This window comes from Pseudonaja textilis, chromosome 11 (assembly GCF_049901715.1).
Source record: "Pseudonaja textilis isolate UNSWEBS1 chromosome 11, rPseTex1.2, whole genome shotgun sequence".
Classification (NCBI taxonomy): Eukaryota; Metazoa; Chordata; class Lepidosauria; order Squamata; family Elapidae; genus Pseudonaja; species Pseudonaja textilis.
The window spans coordinates 12,775,819-12,794,576 of record NC_142000.1 but is presented as its reverse complement, the minus strand read 5'-3'; the positions used below and the strand labels follow the sequence as shown (position 1 = coordinate 12,794,576).

Here is an 18,758-nt window from a genome sequence, read left to right as displayed (position 1 = left end):
AAGTCCGCTTTCTGCATTAAACCATGGTTTGCTTTATAGTTGGCTGGGTTCACATGGCACGGTAAACCATAAACTATTATTTACCAGCCTTGGATGGTAGGTGAAAATCTAAGAAACTCCACTGTGGTTTAGCCTCCGTGTGGTTGTCGAGTTCTAAATGCGCTTGAATTGTATTCCTTCCCAGTCAAATGTTTGTTGGTGGTTATGCAATATTAGAAACAACAAACACATTTTCTTGAGAAAAAAAAAGAAGAAAAAAGAGACAGCAAGTCTTGAAACCAAAGGTGTGGGGTTTTTTAAATGTTGCTTTATGTTTTCACAGTTCGGCCTCAAATTGCTTGGGTGGCTTTTCTCCAGCCCAGCCTGGAGTAGCAATTAATTCACGGGCTGATTGAGTGTCAGCAAACATAGATAGCTTGCTGGTTTGACTGCATTCATCCGAAGATATACTGCCTCTTGCACCTTCTGAAGTTTTGTTTGCACATCTTTTGAAACATCTTTTGTGTGTGTGTGTGTGTGTTTGTTTTTAGCTTGAGTAGGCTTGAGGGTTTGCATCAACTTAATTAAAATTGAAGCCACGGTGTTGTCAGGAAGAGTGAAGCAAGGGCGGAGCCTTTTTCAGCAGATAAAAATCTATGTGGTAAGAGAGAAGCAATGAGAATTCAGAACCATGGTTCAGCTAGCAGTCCAAATGGGGAAAATACTACAATATAGGTAGCCCTTGACTTACGACGCCAATTGAGCCCAAAATTTCTGCTGCTAAGCGAGATATTCGAGTTTTGTCCCATTTTACGACCACAGTTACTAGGTGAATAGTTGCACTTCTTAAATTAGTAACATGGTTTTTAGCTGAACCTGGCTTCCCCATGGACTTTGCTTGTCAGAAGGCTCCAAAGGGGGGGTCAAAATGGCCCCAGGGATACGGCTACCGTCATAAATATGAACCAGTTCAGTTCAGATGCCAAGCATCTGAATTTGGATTGCGTGATCATGTAATATGTATAAAGTTAATATTGTATGGCAGGGAAAGAAACGATGTGTGGAATCTGATAGAAAAATAATATAGTACATGATAACAGATAAAAGTGATTATATTATTATTAGAATTGTACAAGTTGTTAAATGAAGATAGAATGGAAATTAAGACGTGTGTATTATAATCAACTAGAAAGGTACTTTTAAAAAAAAAAAGTGGCATAATTAAAAAAGGGGGATAAATAATGGGTAAATCAATAGGAATTTATGAATGACTAGTTGAATTATATAAATTTGTTAAACATTGCAAATATGACCATTAATGTAGTATTTGTAACAAAAGAAGCGATGTTAAGAATATAGAGATTGACATAAAATAATATATGGGAACATTGAATGATAAAGATTGGTAATATGTATTAATTTCAAACTAGATAAAAAAGTTTAATAGGACCAATAGGAAACTATTGCCATGTTTGCAGTTAAAATGTAAAATAACCTGTTCACACAATGATGTGTTTGTAGAAATAAAAAAAAAATGTATTTAAAATAAATAAATAAATAAATAAATAAATATGAACCAGTTGCCAAGCATCCAAATATTTGATCATGGGGATGCCACAACGTCCATAAGCCTGAAAAATGATCATAAGTCTCTGTTTTTGTTAACTCAGTAAATGGTTGCAAATTAAGGACTACCTGTGTTTGACACCCAATTATTCAAAAAAGAAATATCTTCATGTATTTATCTTCTCTCTCCGAAGAGTCACTCCTTCCTCCTTTCCTTTATTCTGGGGTGAACCTGGGGCTGCTTCTAATCTAAACCCCTGGTTGCTAAACAGCAGGAAGGGCTCAGTTTTATAAAATGGAGCGAGCGAAATGGCCAGGCCCACATTTCATTCCCGCCCTCTTATTAAGGGAAGGGTGGGAGATTGATTTCATTCTTCATAAATTCCAGTGAAGGAGCACAGGGTGGATAGATCATGTTTCTTACCTTCCCTCCCTTCCATCTCTATATTATCCAGCAACACTTGGACCAAATATTTTTTTTATCTTCATCTTTGTTTTCTCTCCTTTTTTAAAAAAAATTTGACCCTTTTTGTAGCTGGATAGAGTTCAGGGGGTGAGCAGCAAGTCCCCAAGGGAAACCCTCCCCACCAGGGACAATAAAAACAAATATAAAGGAAACAATTCCAGTCAACCAGACCCCAGAGCTCTGTTGACATGGTGTGGGATTTGAACCTGCTTCTGAAAGGCTCAAATGGGATGGAGATGACCGTGTTCCAAGAAGGTCTCTTGTCCAACCTGAGCTCCATGAACTTTTCAAGGAAGGAGGGATGCTCGACAGGGCCTTTCCAGGTGTTTGGAAATTAAATTCTGGCAAGGCATTCTGCTACCTGGTCTGCATGGGCCTTTCGAGGTAATCAGTGCAGAAAAATTGGTGTTACTCAACAATGGCAAGATTTTCCCATCAACTTCTGGTAGGTGCAGATTCCTCCAAAGGCAGTCCCATGTATTTTAATAAAAATTTTATTTCAGTTTTCCGCATATTAAAAACATCTTTTTTTAGTGAACAGCATGATTCCAGGTTATCACATTTCCATACAAACATGACTATAATTTCATGCTCATCTTTCACATTTAATTTCATATCTTACCATTACTTTACGTATTTTGTATTATTTTTATCAGATACTTTCCTCCAGCTTATTTTATATATATTTTTTTAATTCATTACTTAACCTACTTTCTTAAACTTTAAATAACTCTCATATCTTTATACTCATTGTACTTTGTACTTTTATCTGTCAAGTTTGCAATTTCATCGCATATTTTTATTTCGTCATTCCAAAAATTCCATTCCAATTCAAACATTTCAAACAAGTTTCCCCCACAATTACCAATTAGAGTGTGCCACCCCTATAGCTTATATATCATTTAATTAATCCCCAAAGGCAGTCCCATGTAGTGGGGTCCTACATGGTCTAAAGCAGTGGCCCCCATCCTTTTTGGCACCAGGGAGCCGTTTCATGGAAGGCAATTTTCCCACGGATCGGGGCAGGGCGGGGCGAAATGAGCACGCAACCCAAGTTCCTTGCAGGAGCAATTTACAGAGGGATTCATACTCCTGTGAGAATTTAATGCCTGATGCTTTGAGGTGTGAGCTGAGCTGGTGATTCTAGCGCTGGGGAGCAGCTCCGTATACAGGCGGTCCTGGACTTAATGACCACAGTTGAGCCCAACATTTCTGTTGCTAAGAGAAACATGCGTTAAGTGAGTTTTGCTCCATTTTACGACCTTTCTTACCAGAAAGTAAGTGAAATTGGTAAGTGAATTGTTGCTGTTGTTAAGTTAGTAACAGTGTTGTTAAGTGAATCTAGCTTCCCCATTGCTTGTCAGAAGGTTGCAAAAGCAGATCACATGACCCCGGGACGCTGCGACCGTCGTAAATGCAAAACCAGTCACCAAGCATCTGAATTTTGATCATGTAGCCATACTTTATTTTATACTTTATTGCCATTGTATGTGGTAGGGGTGGGATTCTACCTGGTTGGACCAGTTCTGTGAACAACTCAATCTGCCTGCCTGCTTTGCCTGATTTTGGGTAAAAGTTGCTCTTTTTTTAATTAAAAAAAATCAATTTTTACATAAATATTTACAATATTTACCTACAGCCGTGGCCAGCAGTCACGTGACCGCCAAGCCATGCCCAGTCAGCAAGCCAATCACACCCACAAATTAGGCCAAGCCCACAGAACCGGTTGTTAAGAAATTTGAATCCCAACCCTGTATACACAGTATAACCATACAACAAAATTCACATAACACCCAGAGACCAGGCCCAACATGCACACACACATGACAATCCCCAAGCTCACCCCCTGCCGCCAAACTCACCACCCCCTAAAAACACACGAGCATCCACACAACAGACCAAGTAAGACTGTCCGACAGCCCACTATGGTGGTCCTTAAGTTCATTGTTAAGTGCAATTATAGCTCTGGGATAAAAACTGTTCAGAAAATGTGTGGTCTGAGTTTTAAGTGTTCTGTATCTTCTGCCAGAAGACCATGGGCATGCTGCAACGGTCATAAGTGTGAAAAACGGTCATCGGTCACTTTTTTCAGTGCTGCTATAACTTATGACTTTTTTTTCACACTTATGAGACCATTGCAACTTCGGTCACTACATGAACTGTTGCAAGTCGAGGACTACCTGTAGACATGAAACTTGGTTCCCTTGCCTGTGGGTCACCTCCAGGTGTCAGCCCAGTTCCTTCCTAACGGGCCAGGGACTAGTACTGGTCCGTGACCCAGGGGCTGGGGATCTAAAGGGATGATGATCAGGGTATGAGCTGCTTTTGCCAAGGTATTCTGATACACGAAGGCTTGTAGCTAGCATTTTCTGAACTTTAAACATCACAGAAAGATGTAGAAATCCTCGTGGTCCAAAGGAATCTACCCCACTCCTCTGAAACTTAGTTTTAGCAAACTACAATGCTGGTGCTTTACTCACCTGCCTCTTAGTCAGCCTGCCAGGAGCACCTCCTGGCCTTCCACACCTCTGATGTTGACAGTACCAGTTGCTGATTATCTATGAAATGCTAGGAATGTACAAGTGGAGCCCAGCCCTGGACCGAGGCCTCTTCCTTGTCCAATAGTATGCATACTGTAGGTTCAGAAATGGGAAAGTGCTTTTTCCCACTGAATTTGAAGAGCGCGGTAAAACCTAGAGCCTCACCTCCTTGAGATTGAGGTCCCACAACATCTTAGGGACTCCGAGGACCTTACAGGTATTTTCAATGCCCAGGTAATTCTTTGGAATTTACAGCTACTTTAATAGAATAAGAGCAGGGAGGAAATTGAATAATGGAATTACTTGGTATGTTTAACTGATAACGGTGGTAGGCATTTGGAGAGAGTTTTGAAAGGTCGAAAATGAGCATCAAAGGGTCATGAATTAATGTGAAATTATGCATTGAGAGATATTATTAATTTTGCGTGTACTAAAATGTATGATGTATGGATGCCACTCTATTAATGTATCGTTGTGATATATGCAGATTGAAATTTAAAAAAAATGGGGGGGAGGGAGGAATTTACAACTACTTCCTTGTACTTTCACATGCTTTGTTGACCATGCTGGGCCCGTAAAGGCTGAATGTAAGAAAGCTGGTTTCTCTGCTTGGTACCTGTTGTACAAAGCAAATCTTCCAACACCCAGAGCAGAGCAGCGGATGGCATTGTGCAGGCTTTGTAATATTTTCATTCTAACCCATAGCCTCTGAAGACCAGTTGGAATTAGCGTGGTGGTGGGAAATAGGAGAGGTGGGGATAAAGGAAAACAGGTTTGGAGAATCAAGGCACAATTTGCTGAGTGATCTAATTAAAGGGCCTACTAGAAAGTCATTTGTCAACCCTGCTAGGCACTGCTGCTCCTTCTTAATTGTTTAATGGTTGCACTTGTGACCCAACACTGTTTCGCTCTTGTTTTACAGCTCTGATTAAACCAAGAAGGAGGTGGTGTTGCCTCACAAATTCTGTAGGGCCTTGTTTTCCGTGGGTGGAGGGGGGGGCTAGCATACCGGTGGCCCCATCTCTCCTAGATGTGGCATGTGGTAGCTGAGATATTTGTGGAAAAAAGTGTATTTGGCTGGTTACTGGTTAACTTGGTTTGCATGTCGTTCAAATCCTATGGGACAGTGGGGGTTAAGTAGGAAGAAGGCAGATCTTCTGTGTGGCTTGCTGTGTCTTCATTTCCTTCTATCAGCCAGGAAGGTGTTATTCAGGTGTCCAAAGCTCTGGACCAGAAGTAAATTTTCTTTGATGTTGGTTGTGTGCCATTTGCTCTGTTATCTGGGTGTTTCCCTCCTCCTATCAGTCAGGGTTTTTTTTTTAAAAAAAAGAGCTAGATTCAGAACAATTTCATGTAATCCATCTCTTTGAATAGGCCACGATTTTGATTGATTGCTACAATAGAAACCCTTGTTCTTAGAGCATTGCCACCTTTTCAGGTCGCACTCTGGACTGGAAGACACACGGACTTTTGTCTTCGGTTGCTCCCTTTCCAAATTATCTTTATTTCGAAAGCGGGTTGCATTTTCCGGAATGAATGGACTTCTTTATGTATCTGTTTTCTTTCTCACTTTGGAAAAAGGAAATATTTTGAGATTTGTCCTTTGTAGAACACCTTTCCTTCTTAATGCCGTGATCTCATTGAAGAGCCCAATAAGGATGTTAAACCTATAGCCGGGTTTTTCCACTGTTTCTGTCTTTCTCTCTCTGGCAAAGGACCAGCATAATCGAAACGAACAACTGGTAGGGAAAGGGAAGTCAGTAGAAAACAATGAAACAATATTCTGGACAGAAGCAAAATATAAACATTCAGTAGAAAAACACTGGATCTGTTGTCTGCTTAGTAAAACAAGTGATACAGAAAGCACCAGTATTGAGCTGAAACAAATACAGTTTTAAGTAAACATCTCGATGGATACATGTAGGAAATACATAAAACAAATCTGACTTGTCTATAATTAGACTCGATTTACAGGTTATACTTGATAGGAAACTGTAGCAATATTACTTCCTGTTGTGTCATCGGTGTACTTTAGTCTGTTCCTAAACACGCATCATCAGTCATCATTGCGGCTCAAGCTAATGTGGCATCCATGCGATGCTCTGTTTTTATTTTGCCTTTCGTTTCATGCCATTGGGCAAGGGTGTTCTCATTGGACTGCTCGTTTTGTGTAAGGCTGAATGTGCGTTTGTAAGTTTTGTACACTCACAATACCGGTTGTCAACAGAATCTGGCCTTTTAAACTTCGGGTAGCTTTTTTATTTTGGAAACTAAAATAGAAACCGAAAGGATGTCTCGTGCTTGGAAGTGAAAAATGGCATTCGTTTGCACATTAGAGAATGGACCAAGCACTGAAATAGAAGAATTTGGGTATCCAATAAAGGCATTCCTTGACTTACAACCATCCGGCTAGCTAGTGACAATTGGAAGTTACAATGGCACTTTAAAAAAAGCTCGCACTTACAACTGTCGTAATTTCTCCACGGTCACGTGATCAAAATCCAGGCAACCAAATGCGTATTTATGACAGTTGCGGTGTGCTGAGGTCACGTGATCCCCATTTACAACCAATGTCAATGGGGAAGTGGGGAGGAAAGTCCAATTCGCTTGACTGCATGGTTCACTTAACAACTTCCCTGATTCGCTTAACAACCATGGCCAAAAAAAGGTCGTAAAATTGGGCACCCTTCCCTTAACAAAGCTTGGTCATGGGAATTCTGTGGCCGTAAATCAAGGACTGTCTGAAAGCCAGTGGATGGAGTGCTGGGTCTTATTTTCGTCTGTCTTTGCTTCTTGGCAAGCTCAGCTCCACCCAGCCGATAATGCTGGAAGGGGCGGAACTCTCCCGGCCCGAGAAACGGTGATTATAAATATTGATGGGAAAATAATGGAGTGCTTTTGGCCTCTTCCTTGTTCCTGACTCATTTGTTCAATCTAAAATTTGCTGGACCGCAGGAGGTGTCTGAGGATATGTTTATAGAGACGGGTTGGGGTGTTTCCTTGGCTCAATGGGTCGTAACATGCCTGTTGCTCTCCTCATCCAGCGGGGGATTGAAGTCTCCTGCTTGCCTGGTTTTTCACTATTGGGTGGTGTCATGCTCCTATCAGAGTCTGAATCCAAGGAGGAAGCCAAATAGCTGACAGGGAGCAAGGAGTGTGGCTCCATTGGCTGTGGAGGAGGCTGGGGAAGGGCAAAGTCCGGCTGGGCGGAAAAGGGGAGAAATAGAACAAGGGAGAGGGAGTTCAGAGGAAGAACCAGGCCTGCCCCCTCTTCATCCTAGGGAGAAACAGAGAAGAGAGCAACGTGGGTTGTGTGGCTTATGGGGGAGGAAAGGGCCCTGATTCCCTTCATTAGCCACAACTATTCACTTAATCGACATGGTGAGAAAAATTTCAAAAAGGGGCAAAAGTCACTTAAACACATTTCTCACTGAGCAAGATAAATTCTGGGCTCAATTGCGGTCGTACGTCGAGGTTCTGCCTGTATGTGTAAATGGCTGCCTACCTAATTCTGGGCATAGCATCACAATTTACAGGTAGTCCTCAATTTACGACCGCAATTGGAACCAGAATTTCCATTCCTAAGTAAGGCGGGTTGTTAAGAGAGCCAGGCTTAGTTTTCTGCCTTTTTTAAAAACTATGGTTGTTAAATGAACCACTGCTGTTATTCATCACACGGTCGTTAAGCAAATCTGGCTTCCCTCGTCAACTTTGCTTATCAGAAACTAGCTGGGAAGATCCCAAACTGTGATCACACATGACCCTAGAATGCTGCAACCATCATAAATGCATGGCAGTTGTCACAAGCACCCAGATATTACGGTTGTGAGGCTGCTGCAACGGTCGTAAGTGTGAGGACCAGTTGTAAGTTGTTGTTGTTGTTTTTTCCAGTGTAACTTTAAACAGTGGCTGCATGAATGCTTGTTAGTTGAGGTCTACCTGTAGTTCGTTTTGGGCAGTTTCAGTTGGCTGTCAAGGATTAATGAGTCATGGTGGAGCAGTGGTTAGAGTGCCGTACTGCAGGCTATTTCTGCTGCCTGCAGTTCAAATCTCACCAGGCTCAAGGTTGACTCAGCCTTCCATCCTTCCCAGGTGGGTGAAATGAGGACCCAGACTGTTGGAGGCAAGACTCTGTAAACCACTTAGAGAGGGCAGTAAAGCACAGTGAAGAGAGAAGAATAAGTCTTAAGCGCTAATGCTATTGTACATCCATCTATCCATCCATTCATGATGAGCAGTGGTTAGAATGCAGTATTGTAGGCTAACTCTGCCAACTGCCAGCGTTGGCTCAGCCTTCCATCCTTCCGAGGCTGGTAAAATGAGATTGTTGGGGGCAAGAGAGGCTGACTCTGTAAACCGCTTAGGGGAGGGCTGTGAAACACTGTGAAGCGGTATATAAGTCTTAAGTGCTACTGCTATTAACCTAAACTCCCACGTATGAAAAAAGCTGGAGAATGTTGTGACCGATTTGCAAGCTCAACTCAATCTTCCTGGTTTGTTTTGTAGGGAGTCCCTCCCGGTGGAATTCCACGATGTCCCTCTCTGTACGACCCCAGCGGCGAAGTCTGGTGGTCAAGATCAATAGGAGCCAGTCATTCGCAGGGGTCAACTCCTCCCAGGACAAACCTTTCAGGTAGGCTTAGCAAAAATTGTCTCTTGGCAACGGAAATAATCAGGGAAGCTTCTGATTTCCTGCATGGTTCCTAGTGGCGAATTGCACCAAGAAAGCCCTGGGGAGGGTAATATCACCTTATAATGCCTTGGGAAGGCCACACCTAGAGTACGGCATCCGGTTTTGGTCACCATGGTGTAAAAAAGATGCTGAGACTCTAGAAAGAGTACAGAGAAGAGCAACAGAGATGATTAGGGGGCTGGAGGCTAAAACATATAAAGAACAGTTGCTGGAACTGGGTGTGTGTCTAGTGTGGTGAAAAGAAGGACTAGGACAGACATGACAGCAGTCTTCCAATATCTCAGGGGCTGCCCCAAAGAAGAGGGAGTCAAGCTATTCTCCAAAGCACCTGAGGGTAGGATAAGAAGCAGTGGATGGAAACTAATCAAGGAGAGAAGCAATTTAGAACTAAGGAGGAATTTCCTGACAGTTGAACAACTCACCTCCAAAAGTTGTGAATGCTCCAACACTGGACGTTTTTAAGAAGAGATTGTATAACTATTTTGTCTGAAATGGTATAGGGTTTCCTGTCTAATCAGGGGGTTAGACTAGAAGATCTGCAAGGTCCCTTCCAACTCTGTTATTCTATTCTAAGAGGTAGACATCAGATATTTTGGGACGAAACCAGTGCAATTGGATAAGAAGACAGGCCAGTTTTGTAAAGGTCTGTTTGTTCTCCTCAAACACACTAAAGAACATTTTACAGGGGCCTTCCAAACGGTCTCCATAGCAATTGCAACATGATTTTCCCCAGAAAGCAACGTTTATTTTAAATTTGCCCTTCACCTCTCTCTTGCTCTGTTTTTCCAAATCCTTGTTTTTTCTCTCTCCAGCTAACGTTTATTTATTCCTCTGGGCAGGTGGGCCTTTTTTCCAAAGTCCTAGAACACCTTCCTGCATCCTTTTTAATTTCGGTGAGGCCTGTTGTTGTCCGAGAAGTGGGGGCGGTCTTGGAAACAAATGCACAGTTAGATAACCTCCAATTTATTTTATTGGGGGGAAAAAAATTAATTAAAAGGCCAGTCTGGTGTGGCAGGAACGAGGATGGTGGGCCCAGGTGAAAAACTGGGGGATCAATGCCCTTCTTTAATCAGAAGTTAGAACCGTGCATTTAGAAGCAAATGGATACCATTGAGCCACATTTTTTATCATCTTGCATTTTATAGACAGCGAGTTATTTGATCAGGGATGGCATGTTGAAATTCAGATTAGGAATTCCTCGGTTCTCTAATTCTACATATTTGGATCTCACATTTTTCAGAGCACCAAAGGGCTTCAAAGCAATATCTCAAAGATTTTTTCAACATCTTTTTTATAATGTGACCAAAACTGGATGCAGTATTCTAGGTGTGATTTTACTAAGGCTTTACGGAGGGGTCTTGATCTTGATTGTATTCCTCTGTTAATACAATTTAGGAGTGAATTGGCTTTTTGGGTGGCTGCTGCACACTGCTGGCTCCTATTTAGCTGGTTGTCCACTAAAACTCCAAGATCCCTCTCACGGTTACTGCTATTGAGCCTGGTTTCACCCAGTCTATACTTAGCAATGAGGTGCGTGGGAAAACATTCTTTCTTTAGTGATACGTTTTTCCTGAAACATTTTTAAGGCTTTTTGGTATCACTGCAGGGGTGTGTACAGGAGCTGCTGTTTTCCCACCCAGACGACGCAGAAAACTATCCTGCATTATTAAGAATCAGCCGGCCGGCCTATTCTGTGATATCCTCTTTTGTCTGTGGGGCTTTTATCATCATTATTTTTTTGGTAGGAATTTCCCTGCGTTCAGTACACCCACGGTCTCCAGGAAGTCTGGCTCCCGGGTCAGTAGGATGTTTTCAATGTCTCATAAATCCCCTCCACCCAAGGTGCCCCAGCCAGAGAGACTCGATGAAGTGTACGAAGCACTGAAAAAAGGCCTGAGGTAAGTGTCGCTGTGGGCATCACCGAACGCTCAGTGTGTGACAGGCGGTGATCCCTCTTCATCTGTTCACAAACATCTAAGCTTGCTTTTCTACTCCGTGTTGGGACGTGAGGAGGGGGTGAGAAGTAACTGTGAAACCGAGTGTCTTCAGTGGGATATTGAGAAGCATTTGGGTCTAATGCAGGGGTCTCCACATTGGGCAACCTTAAGACTTGTGGACTTCGACTCCCAGAATTCCTCAGCCAGCTACGGGAATTCTGGGAGTTCAGGTCCATAAGTCTTAAAGTTGCCGAGTTTGGAGACTTTTGATCTAGTGATTAAAGCACCAGGCTACAAACAGGGAGATCCTGAGTTCTAATCTTGCCTTTAGCCATGAAAGCCAGCTGGGTGAGCTTGGGCCAGTCCCTCCCTTTCAGCCTAGCTCACCTCAGAGCGTTGTTGTTATGAGGAAAATAGGAAGAGAAAGGAGTAATTAGATATATTTGCTGCTTCGCATTGTTTCTAAAAAGGTAATAAAAGCAGGATATGAATTCATGAATAAATAAATACTTAAAATATTCCCCTGCAGTATTGGGCAGTGCTCTCCAAAGCTGCGGTAACAATGGAGAGTTTGATATAGCGGCTAAGGCACCGAGCTAGAAACCAGGCGATTGCGAGTTCTAGTCCCAACCAAGGCACAACTGGGTGACTTTGGGCCAGTCACACTCTCTCTCTCCAGCCCTAGGAAGAGCAAAGCAGGCAAGAGCAAAGCACTTTTGAAAACTTGTCAACAAAATTGCAGGAACTTGCTTAGGTGGTTGTCAGGAAGGCAATTCAGCTTTGTGTAAATGCAGTTGACCCTGATTCCTTCCTGCCCCCACCACTTAAAGTTCAACTTGAAGATCAAGGGTGCGGGTAGCGTGGTGGGAATCGGCCGAAAGGAAGTGTTCTGGTCTTGGCTTTTACTGCCAAGGATAACATCCTGCTTGAAAAACCAGGGCAGTGCCTTGGATTTGGGAGCCGGGAGCTGCCGGTTCTAATCTTCCAAGCGATGGGGAGATCGTCCTGCTTTCTCTGCTCAGTCCCTTCCACCTCTCCTTCCTTGCAGCGCTTACCTGGAGGTGCACCAGCAGGAACTGGAGAAGCTGAGCACCCAGATCCGTGAATCCAAGAGGAATTCTCGCTTGGTGAGTGACGCAGTTCCTATCTGATGCCGCCAACCTCTGATGGATGCAAGGCTGTCCTTGCAAATGGCAGAAGTTCAGTCTCCGGTCCTCAAATTTGCAGGCAGGCTGGCCTTCCAGTCACTTCCGGTGGAAGAGAGGGTGATGATTTGCAGGCATTTTGTGCAGAGGATCTCCCCAACAGACACCCACAAAAATGCCTCCATGCAGATAACCAATATGTACATAGATGATGCATACACGGTATACGCTTCCCACGGCCTATGGAAATGTCAGAGTGCTTTACTAGGTGGAACAACCTAGGAGCAATAACAGTTTGTAATAAACAGTGGTTTTATCTACCAGAGAATACATGCCAGCGATGGTGAACCTATAGCATGTGTGCCGGAAGTGGCACCCAGAGCCATTTCTGCTGGCGTGTGAGCCGTAGCCCCAGATCAGGTCCACTGTGCTTGCGTGTACGCCTCCCTCCAGCCAGCTGATTGTCAGGTATCTGCTGCACATGCGCAGAGGTGCACAATGCACGAGGGGTCACGCATACATGCTCAGAGGGAGGGGCGCATGCATTGCATTATGGGTGCAGGCAGGCATGTGCAGGAGTGCACCTTCGACATGCGAGGACGAGAAGGTGAGCCATTGCTGATATATACTGTACATACACATACAATAGGCAGAAGTCAAACCATCAGTACAGTACAGACAGCAGGGAAGAACACACAGCGAGAGAGTGATGCCCTAGCGGGGCCTCTTCTTATTATACAGGCTCTTAAAGGGATAGCAGCTAAAAACCTTGCTGACTCATTCCCATCAGTGCATCAGTGCATCATTGTAGCAGCTGGTCAGCTCTTAAATCACTACCCTGACGCTTCCCTCTTAGCACAACGTCAGGGAATGCAGCTTTAAGAAATATGCGCGGAGGAGCATGTCGTAATGCCTAATATGATGCCACGTATTCACTGTGGGGTCCTTGGTGCTCTCAAGAGCTCGGTTCTTTTCTTGCAGACGTTTCATTACCCAACTAGGGAACATCTTCTGTTTTATGACCCAACTACTCGGATCATGAAACGTCTGCAGGAAAAGAACCAAACTCTGAGAGCATCAAGGAGTCCGCAGTTCAGCCCTGAGCTGCTGTTGGCATGTATTCCTCCAAGTTCCTGACTTCCCCCTTCTTCTCTTTTTCTCCTTTAGGGCTTCCTCTATGACCTTGACAAGGTAAGACCTGCTGGGAAGGAAGCGGAGAACCCAAGGGACTAACGTTAGGCGGGACGGGGTTACTCGCTCTTGCGTCGCGTATGTTTCCGCATGCAAAAGGTTGTCCCACCTGGTCTTTGCAGCCGCCTTCTCTCCCTGCCTTTGCCGAGCGATCTTGCTGACGTTGGTTGGTTGAGTTCATTGATTCAGTGGAAATCCTGCACCCTCCGCCCCTCTTCCCTCCCTCCCTCCCTCTCCTCTCTAGGATTTGCTGCCTGGAACTTTTGCTTCCTCAAAGTCACCTCAGAGGATGAAAGGAGCTTAAGACGTAGCAGTTTGCTCCTCTCTCTTGGAATCAGTCACTGAACGGGGGCGGGGGGTGTGTGCCACCGCTGCCGTTTTTCACCCTCCCTGAGCCTCCATGCGCGCCCTGCACTTACCTGCATCCAAAACGGCCCACGTTGGTCCTCCTGGGAGGGGAGGGGCAGGGTGGGTGGGGCCGGCCAGGAATGGGATTTGGGGGTTCTCCGAACTGCACAGAATCTTAGCGAAGGGCTCTCCCCGCCCCCAACCCCTGCGAACCCTCGTTAGCCCCACCCTCTGTTTTAAATGAATGCCTGTAGAGATTCTCAGTCATCCAGGTGATGGTTGTTCCAAAGGTGCTTTTTCAGGATGCAGCTGGACTTCCTTGCTTTTTTTTTCTTTTGAAGACGTTTCGCTTCTCCTCCAAAGAAGCTTCTCCAGCTCTGACTGGATGGTGGGGAATGGATGGATTTATATACCTTGCAGGCAGCTGGTCGTTTGCATCCTTTTAGAGGGGCGTTGAGGCCACTTGGAGGTTTATCTGTGTCCTCAGGGTCACCTTGAGTAGTGCTCCTGGTTCCTGTATTCCGCGATTTTTCCTCTGGAAATCCATTTTGAAATGGATGGAGAGCAAAGGATGAAATTGTTTTTTACTGTCAAGTAGTCCTCATTTTGTACATGGCTGCTGCCACTGATATCTACTTTGGGTTTTAAAAAAACTGTTTAGAAGAAAGGTGATTACCGGCAGGTAGACTGCAATGGAGTTTGATGGCCACGTGGAGTGACAGTCATATGAAGCAAGTGTGTCATGGGACTGATCCCATTTTAAGAACTTTTTTTTTTCCCAGAGTCCTTGGTATTCTCTGAGCTTGTTTGTTTTCTTGCAGATTTCATGACCCAAACTAGGTAACATTCCCCAGTGAATGAAAAGTTTGCAAGAAAACGAACAAGCTCAGAGAACATCCAAGACCCTTCATTTCAACCCTGAGCCACAAAAATTCTCCTTTATTAAATTCTCCTTTTTGCAATGGTCATTAAGCAAACCAGTGATTAGCTACAGGCATAGTTTTACCAAAACTGGTAGTGCTGGGGTTTGTTTGTTTGCTTGCTTGCTTGTTTTGGCAACTTCATAAAATTCAGTCATATGACTACAGGATGCTACTTGCTGCCGTTATTGAAGTGCACCGTGCTCTATAGTCAGACACGACTGGACGGAGTAACCTTTATCTTTCTACATTCCTTTACCAGTTGAGTTTCCAGATCCTTCAAAATGGCATTTCTTTCTTATTTCCACAGCAAGTCAAGTCCATTGAGCGTTTCTTGCGCCGTTTGGAGTTTCACGCTAGCAAGGTACCTCCTGTTTCTGAATTCACCATGCCCGTAAGATTGCAGTGCCAAGAAAATCTATTTTTTTTAAATTATCTTTATAAATTATGCCTTTGTGTAAATGTTTGGCCTATTTTGCCAGAGCATCCTAAAGGGATTCGGTTGCAACTTGCCAAAGATTTCTGGCTAAGGAACTTCCCTGCTACCTGATCCTTCTTAAATAGAGATGCTAAGGTCTTTCGGTATGTAAAAATTCGGGGTCAGCTGTTCAGCCATGACCTTTCCCAAGGAGAAGGAGAAGAAAAAAAAAATCTGAGAGCAGGACAAGAAGAGATGGAAGCTTATCAAAGAGAAATCCAAGCTAGAACGTAAGAGGAATTTTCTATCCCTGAGAGCAGGGGTTTCCAAACTTGGCAACTTTAAGACTTGTGGACTTCAACTCCCAGAATTCTCCAGCCAGCATGACAGCCATGTTGTGGCCCTGAAGCAGGGGTCTCCAAACTTGGCAACTTTAAGACTTGTGGACTTCAACTCCCAGAATTCTCCAGTCAGGTATGTTAAAGTCCATAAGTCTTAAAATTGCCAAGTTTGGGGACCTCTGCCTGAAAGCAATTAATCAGTGGAATGGTTTTCTCCCCAAAAGTTATGGGTTCTTCATCACTGAGGATTTTTAAGAGATTGGATAGCCATTTATCCAGAATTGGTATAGAGTCTCCTACAGGAAGTTGGACAAGAAGATAACAGATAACAGATAATCAGAGTTGGAAGGGATCTTATAGGTCATCTAGTCCAACCCCCCGGCCAAGCGGGAGACCCTACACCATTTCTGACAGATGGCAGTCCAATCTCTTCTTGAAAGTCTCAAGTGAAGATGCTCCCACAATTTCCGTGGACAAGCTGTTCCATTGGTTGATAGTTCTCACTGTCGGAAAGTTTCTCCTTATTTCCAGGTTGAATCTCTCCTTGTTCAGTTTCCATCCATTATTCCTTGGCTTTCGGGTGCTTTGGAAAATAGCTTGACCCCTTCCTCTCTGGGGCAGCCCCTCAAATATTGGAAGACTGCTATCATGTCTCCCCTGCTCCTTTTCTCCTACCGCTGTTATTTTGAAATTCCGTAAAGATCAGGAAGAACCCTTTGAAGACAGAATAGTTTGCTGTGTAACCTAGGATGGTTTAGGAGCCAAACCTTCTAGATGCTTCAGCAGGCGTCCTCGCCGCTGGCTCGGCTTTCCGCGCAACCACTTCGCAGCTTCTCACGCTCGTGCTCCGTCTTTCTTTTCACTAGATTGATGAGCTCTACGAGGCGTATTGCATCCAGCGACGGCTCCGAGATGGAGCTCACAACATGGTCAAGGCCTACACAGCCGGTTCCCCTGGCAGCAAGGAGGCCCGGGAGAGCTTGGCTGAAGCTGGCAAGGGCTACAAGGAGTACACGGAAGTGAGTCAAGATGGCTGGCACTCAGGGAGGAAGAAATAGGTTGGTGGGGGGAACGAGAGGAAAGTTCCTGGGTTGACGGCACTAACAGTTGGTTGTCGATGTTCTCCCCCTGCAGAATATGTGTCTGTTGGAGAGTGAATTGGAGAGCCAGTTGGGAGAGTTTCATATCAAGATGAAAGGTAGGAAGGGAGAAACTACATCTGCCTGAGGAAGCTTGGTCGGCCATTTTTAAAAGCACCTTGTCAGGGATCAGAAATGACCCGGTGAGCTAATTAGAGTGGTATGTTTATTGTTGCTCGCCTATAGGCAGGCATCTTGCCAGAGTACATCACAGACTGCGTAACTATTAGATAAATAGCGTGAAATTTTAGGGAGGACCTCCCTTCAGTCTCTTCCTCACCACAAGCAACTCAAGGCTACTCCGCCATTTCATCCACCTCCCTCAACTCAAGGCCAGATTTCTCCACACCCTTGAGGAGTACAGGAGTTGGTTTGGTGAGGAGGAGAAGGTTGTTTACTCTCTGCCTCTTGATGTCTCCTCCAGGTCGCACACTTGCCTCTATAAATGTGCCCCTGGAGAAAAGCGATGGGATGGCGGTGGCCTTATAATGTAGTTTTCTGATTCTTTATGAAGGATAACAACATTAGGACCACCTGGGTGGGCCACCCTGAATAGTCCTTATGTTGTTATGACTTGTCTTCTTTTGTTATGTCTCATGCCTTGTCTTGTCATTCTCTTGCAGGATTGGCTGGCTTTGCTCGGCTTTGTGCAGGCGACCAATATGAGGTTTGTAAAAGCAAGATGGGTGATGAAGGGGATACAACCGTGATGACAAACATGCGAACCCCAGGCAAACTTACCTCACTGCGCATGCGTGCACCTCCCAGCTGATTTTTCGGTCCGTTTGAGGCCTCCCAGAGGTTTGAGGGAAGCCTCTGCAGCTTTGGAGGCCAAAAAAAAAAAAAGGCCCGTTTGAGCAATTCCTGTATTTCCAGAAATACCAGAAGTGATGAACCGGGCCCATTTTTCGGCCTACAAAGGCTGTAGAGGCTTCCCTCAAGCCTCTGGAAGGCTGAAAAGGGGCTCAAACGGACCGAAAAATCAGCTGGGAGGTGCAGTGCAGGTAAGGGGGCAGTGAGGGGGGATCGCACATGCATGCGCAGGGTGCGGGTGGGTGGGAGTGTCATATCAAAGTCATCCCAGAGGTTGGACAGATGCTATTACTTAAGAGATAAGGTGAATGTTTGTTATCTTCTGTTTGTTATCCAAGGAAGGCTTGCAGTCAACCTGGCTTAAGACTGTGAGCCTGGATCTCATTGCTAGTCATCTAACTGATACCCAAATTCCTCTTCCTTCACGGTAGATCTTCATGAGGTATGGGCGCCAGCGATGGAAACTACGGGGTCGCATCGAAGCCAACAGCAAGCAAGTCTGGGATAGTGAGGAGATGATCTTCTTGCCCCTGATTACAGAATTTCTGTCTATCAAGGTGATTGATATCTTCCTGGTCAGATGTCTCCTACCTAGAAGATGATGTTTTTTCCTTAGTCACGACCATTCTGCTTTTTTTTCTTTCTCCTTTCAGGTGACGGAACTCAAGAGCTTGGCCAGCCATGTAGTGGTGGGGAATGTCTCTTGCGAGACCAAGGATCTCTTTGCCGCCCTGCCCCAAGTGGTGGCAGTTGACATCAATGACCTAGGCACAATCAAGCTAAGCCTGGAGGTCAATTGGAAGTGAGTCCTCTTGGCCTTCTTTGGGCTTCTTCTGTTCTTCTCTAATGTTTTTGGGTGTCTTGAGGGTTCCAGTAAGAGGTTCCAGTAAGAAGGGTTCCAGTAAGAGAGTCCATCGTGTCTCCTTGAAGATCTTCCAAATGATCTAAAGAGCATGTGAGGCCACCTCTCCCATCAGGTCCCATTTCCTTCTTCTCCACTAACTACAATGCTTTCCTTCCATCAGTCCGTTTGATAAAGAGGACCAACCATCTTCTGCCAGTACTGTGAACAAGACATCAACAGTCAACAAGCGGTTCTCCACATACAACCAGAGCCCTCCTGATACCCCTTCCATGAGAGAACAAGCCTTTTATGTGAGTACTCCTTCTTTGGGTGCTACATGTATTAAGATATGGAGAGAATGGAAAGTTCTTTGTCCTTATGGCTTCACCAAGGATTTGGAGAAGGTGTAGTCCAATAA

General features: G+C 44.5%; 1 protein-coding gene across 8 annotated transcripts in view; it reads left to right on the top strand.

Annotated features, from left to right (window-relative positions):
• Nucleotides 1-18,758, top strand: part of RIPOR1 (RHO family interacting cell polarization regulator 1) — a 107,281-nt gene that overhangs the window by 64,041 nt on the left and 24,482 nt on the right. For all 8 annotated transcript variants that reach the window (XM_087940617.1, XM_026718965.2, XM_087940620.1 and 5 more), the window contains exons 2-12: nucleotides 9,058-9,184; nucleotides 10,990-11,142; nucleotides 12,230-12,308; nucleotides 13,494-13,517; nucleotides 15,096-15,149; nucleotides 16,411-16,563; nucleotides 16,679-16,742; nucleotides 17,307-17,350; nucleotides 17,928-18,053; nucleotides 18,150-18,298; nucleotides 18,522-18,651. In XM_087940617.1, the coding sequence (XP_087796743.1) occupies nucleotides 9,084-9,184; nucleotides 10,990-11,142; nucleotides 12,230-12,308; nucleotides 13,494-13,517; nucleotides 15,096-15,149; nucleotides 16,411-16,563; nucleotides 16,679-16,742; nucleotides 17,307-17,350; nucleotides 17,928-18,053; nucleotides 18,150-18,298; nucleotides 18,522-18,651 (1,077 nt within the window). In that variant the 5' untranslated portion in view covers nucleotides 9,058-9,083. The remainder of the gene's footprint in view (nucleotides 1-9,057; nucleotides 9,185-10,989; nucleotides 11,143-12,229; nucleotides 12,309-13,493; nucleotides 13,518-15,095; nucleotides 15,150-16,410; nucleotides 16,564-16,678; nucleotides 16,743-17,306; nucleotides 17,351-17,927; nucleotides 18,054-18,149; nucleotides 18,299-18,521; nucleotides 18,652-18,758) is intronic.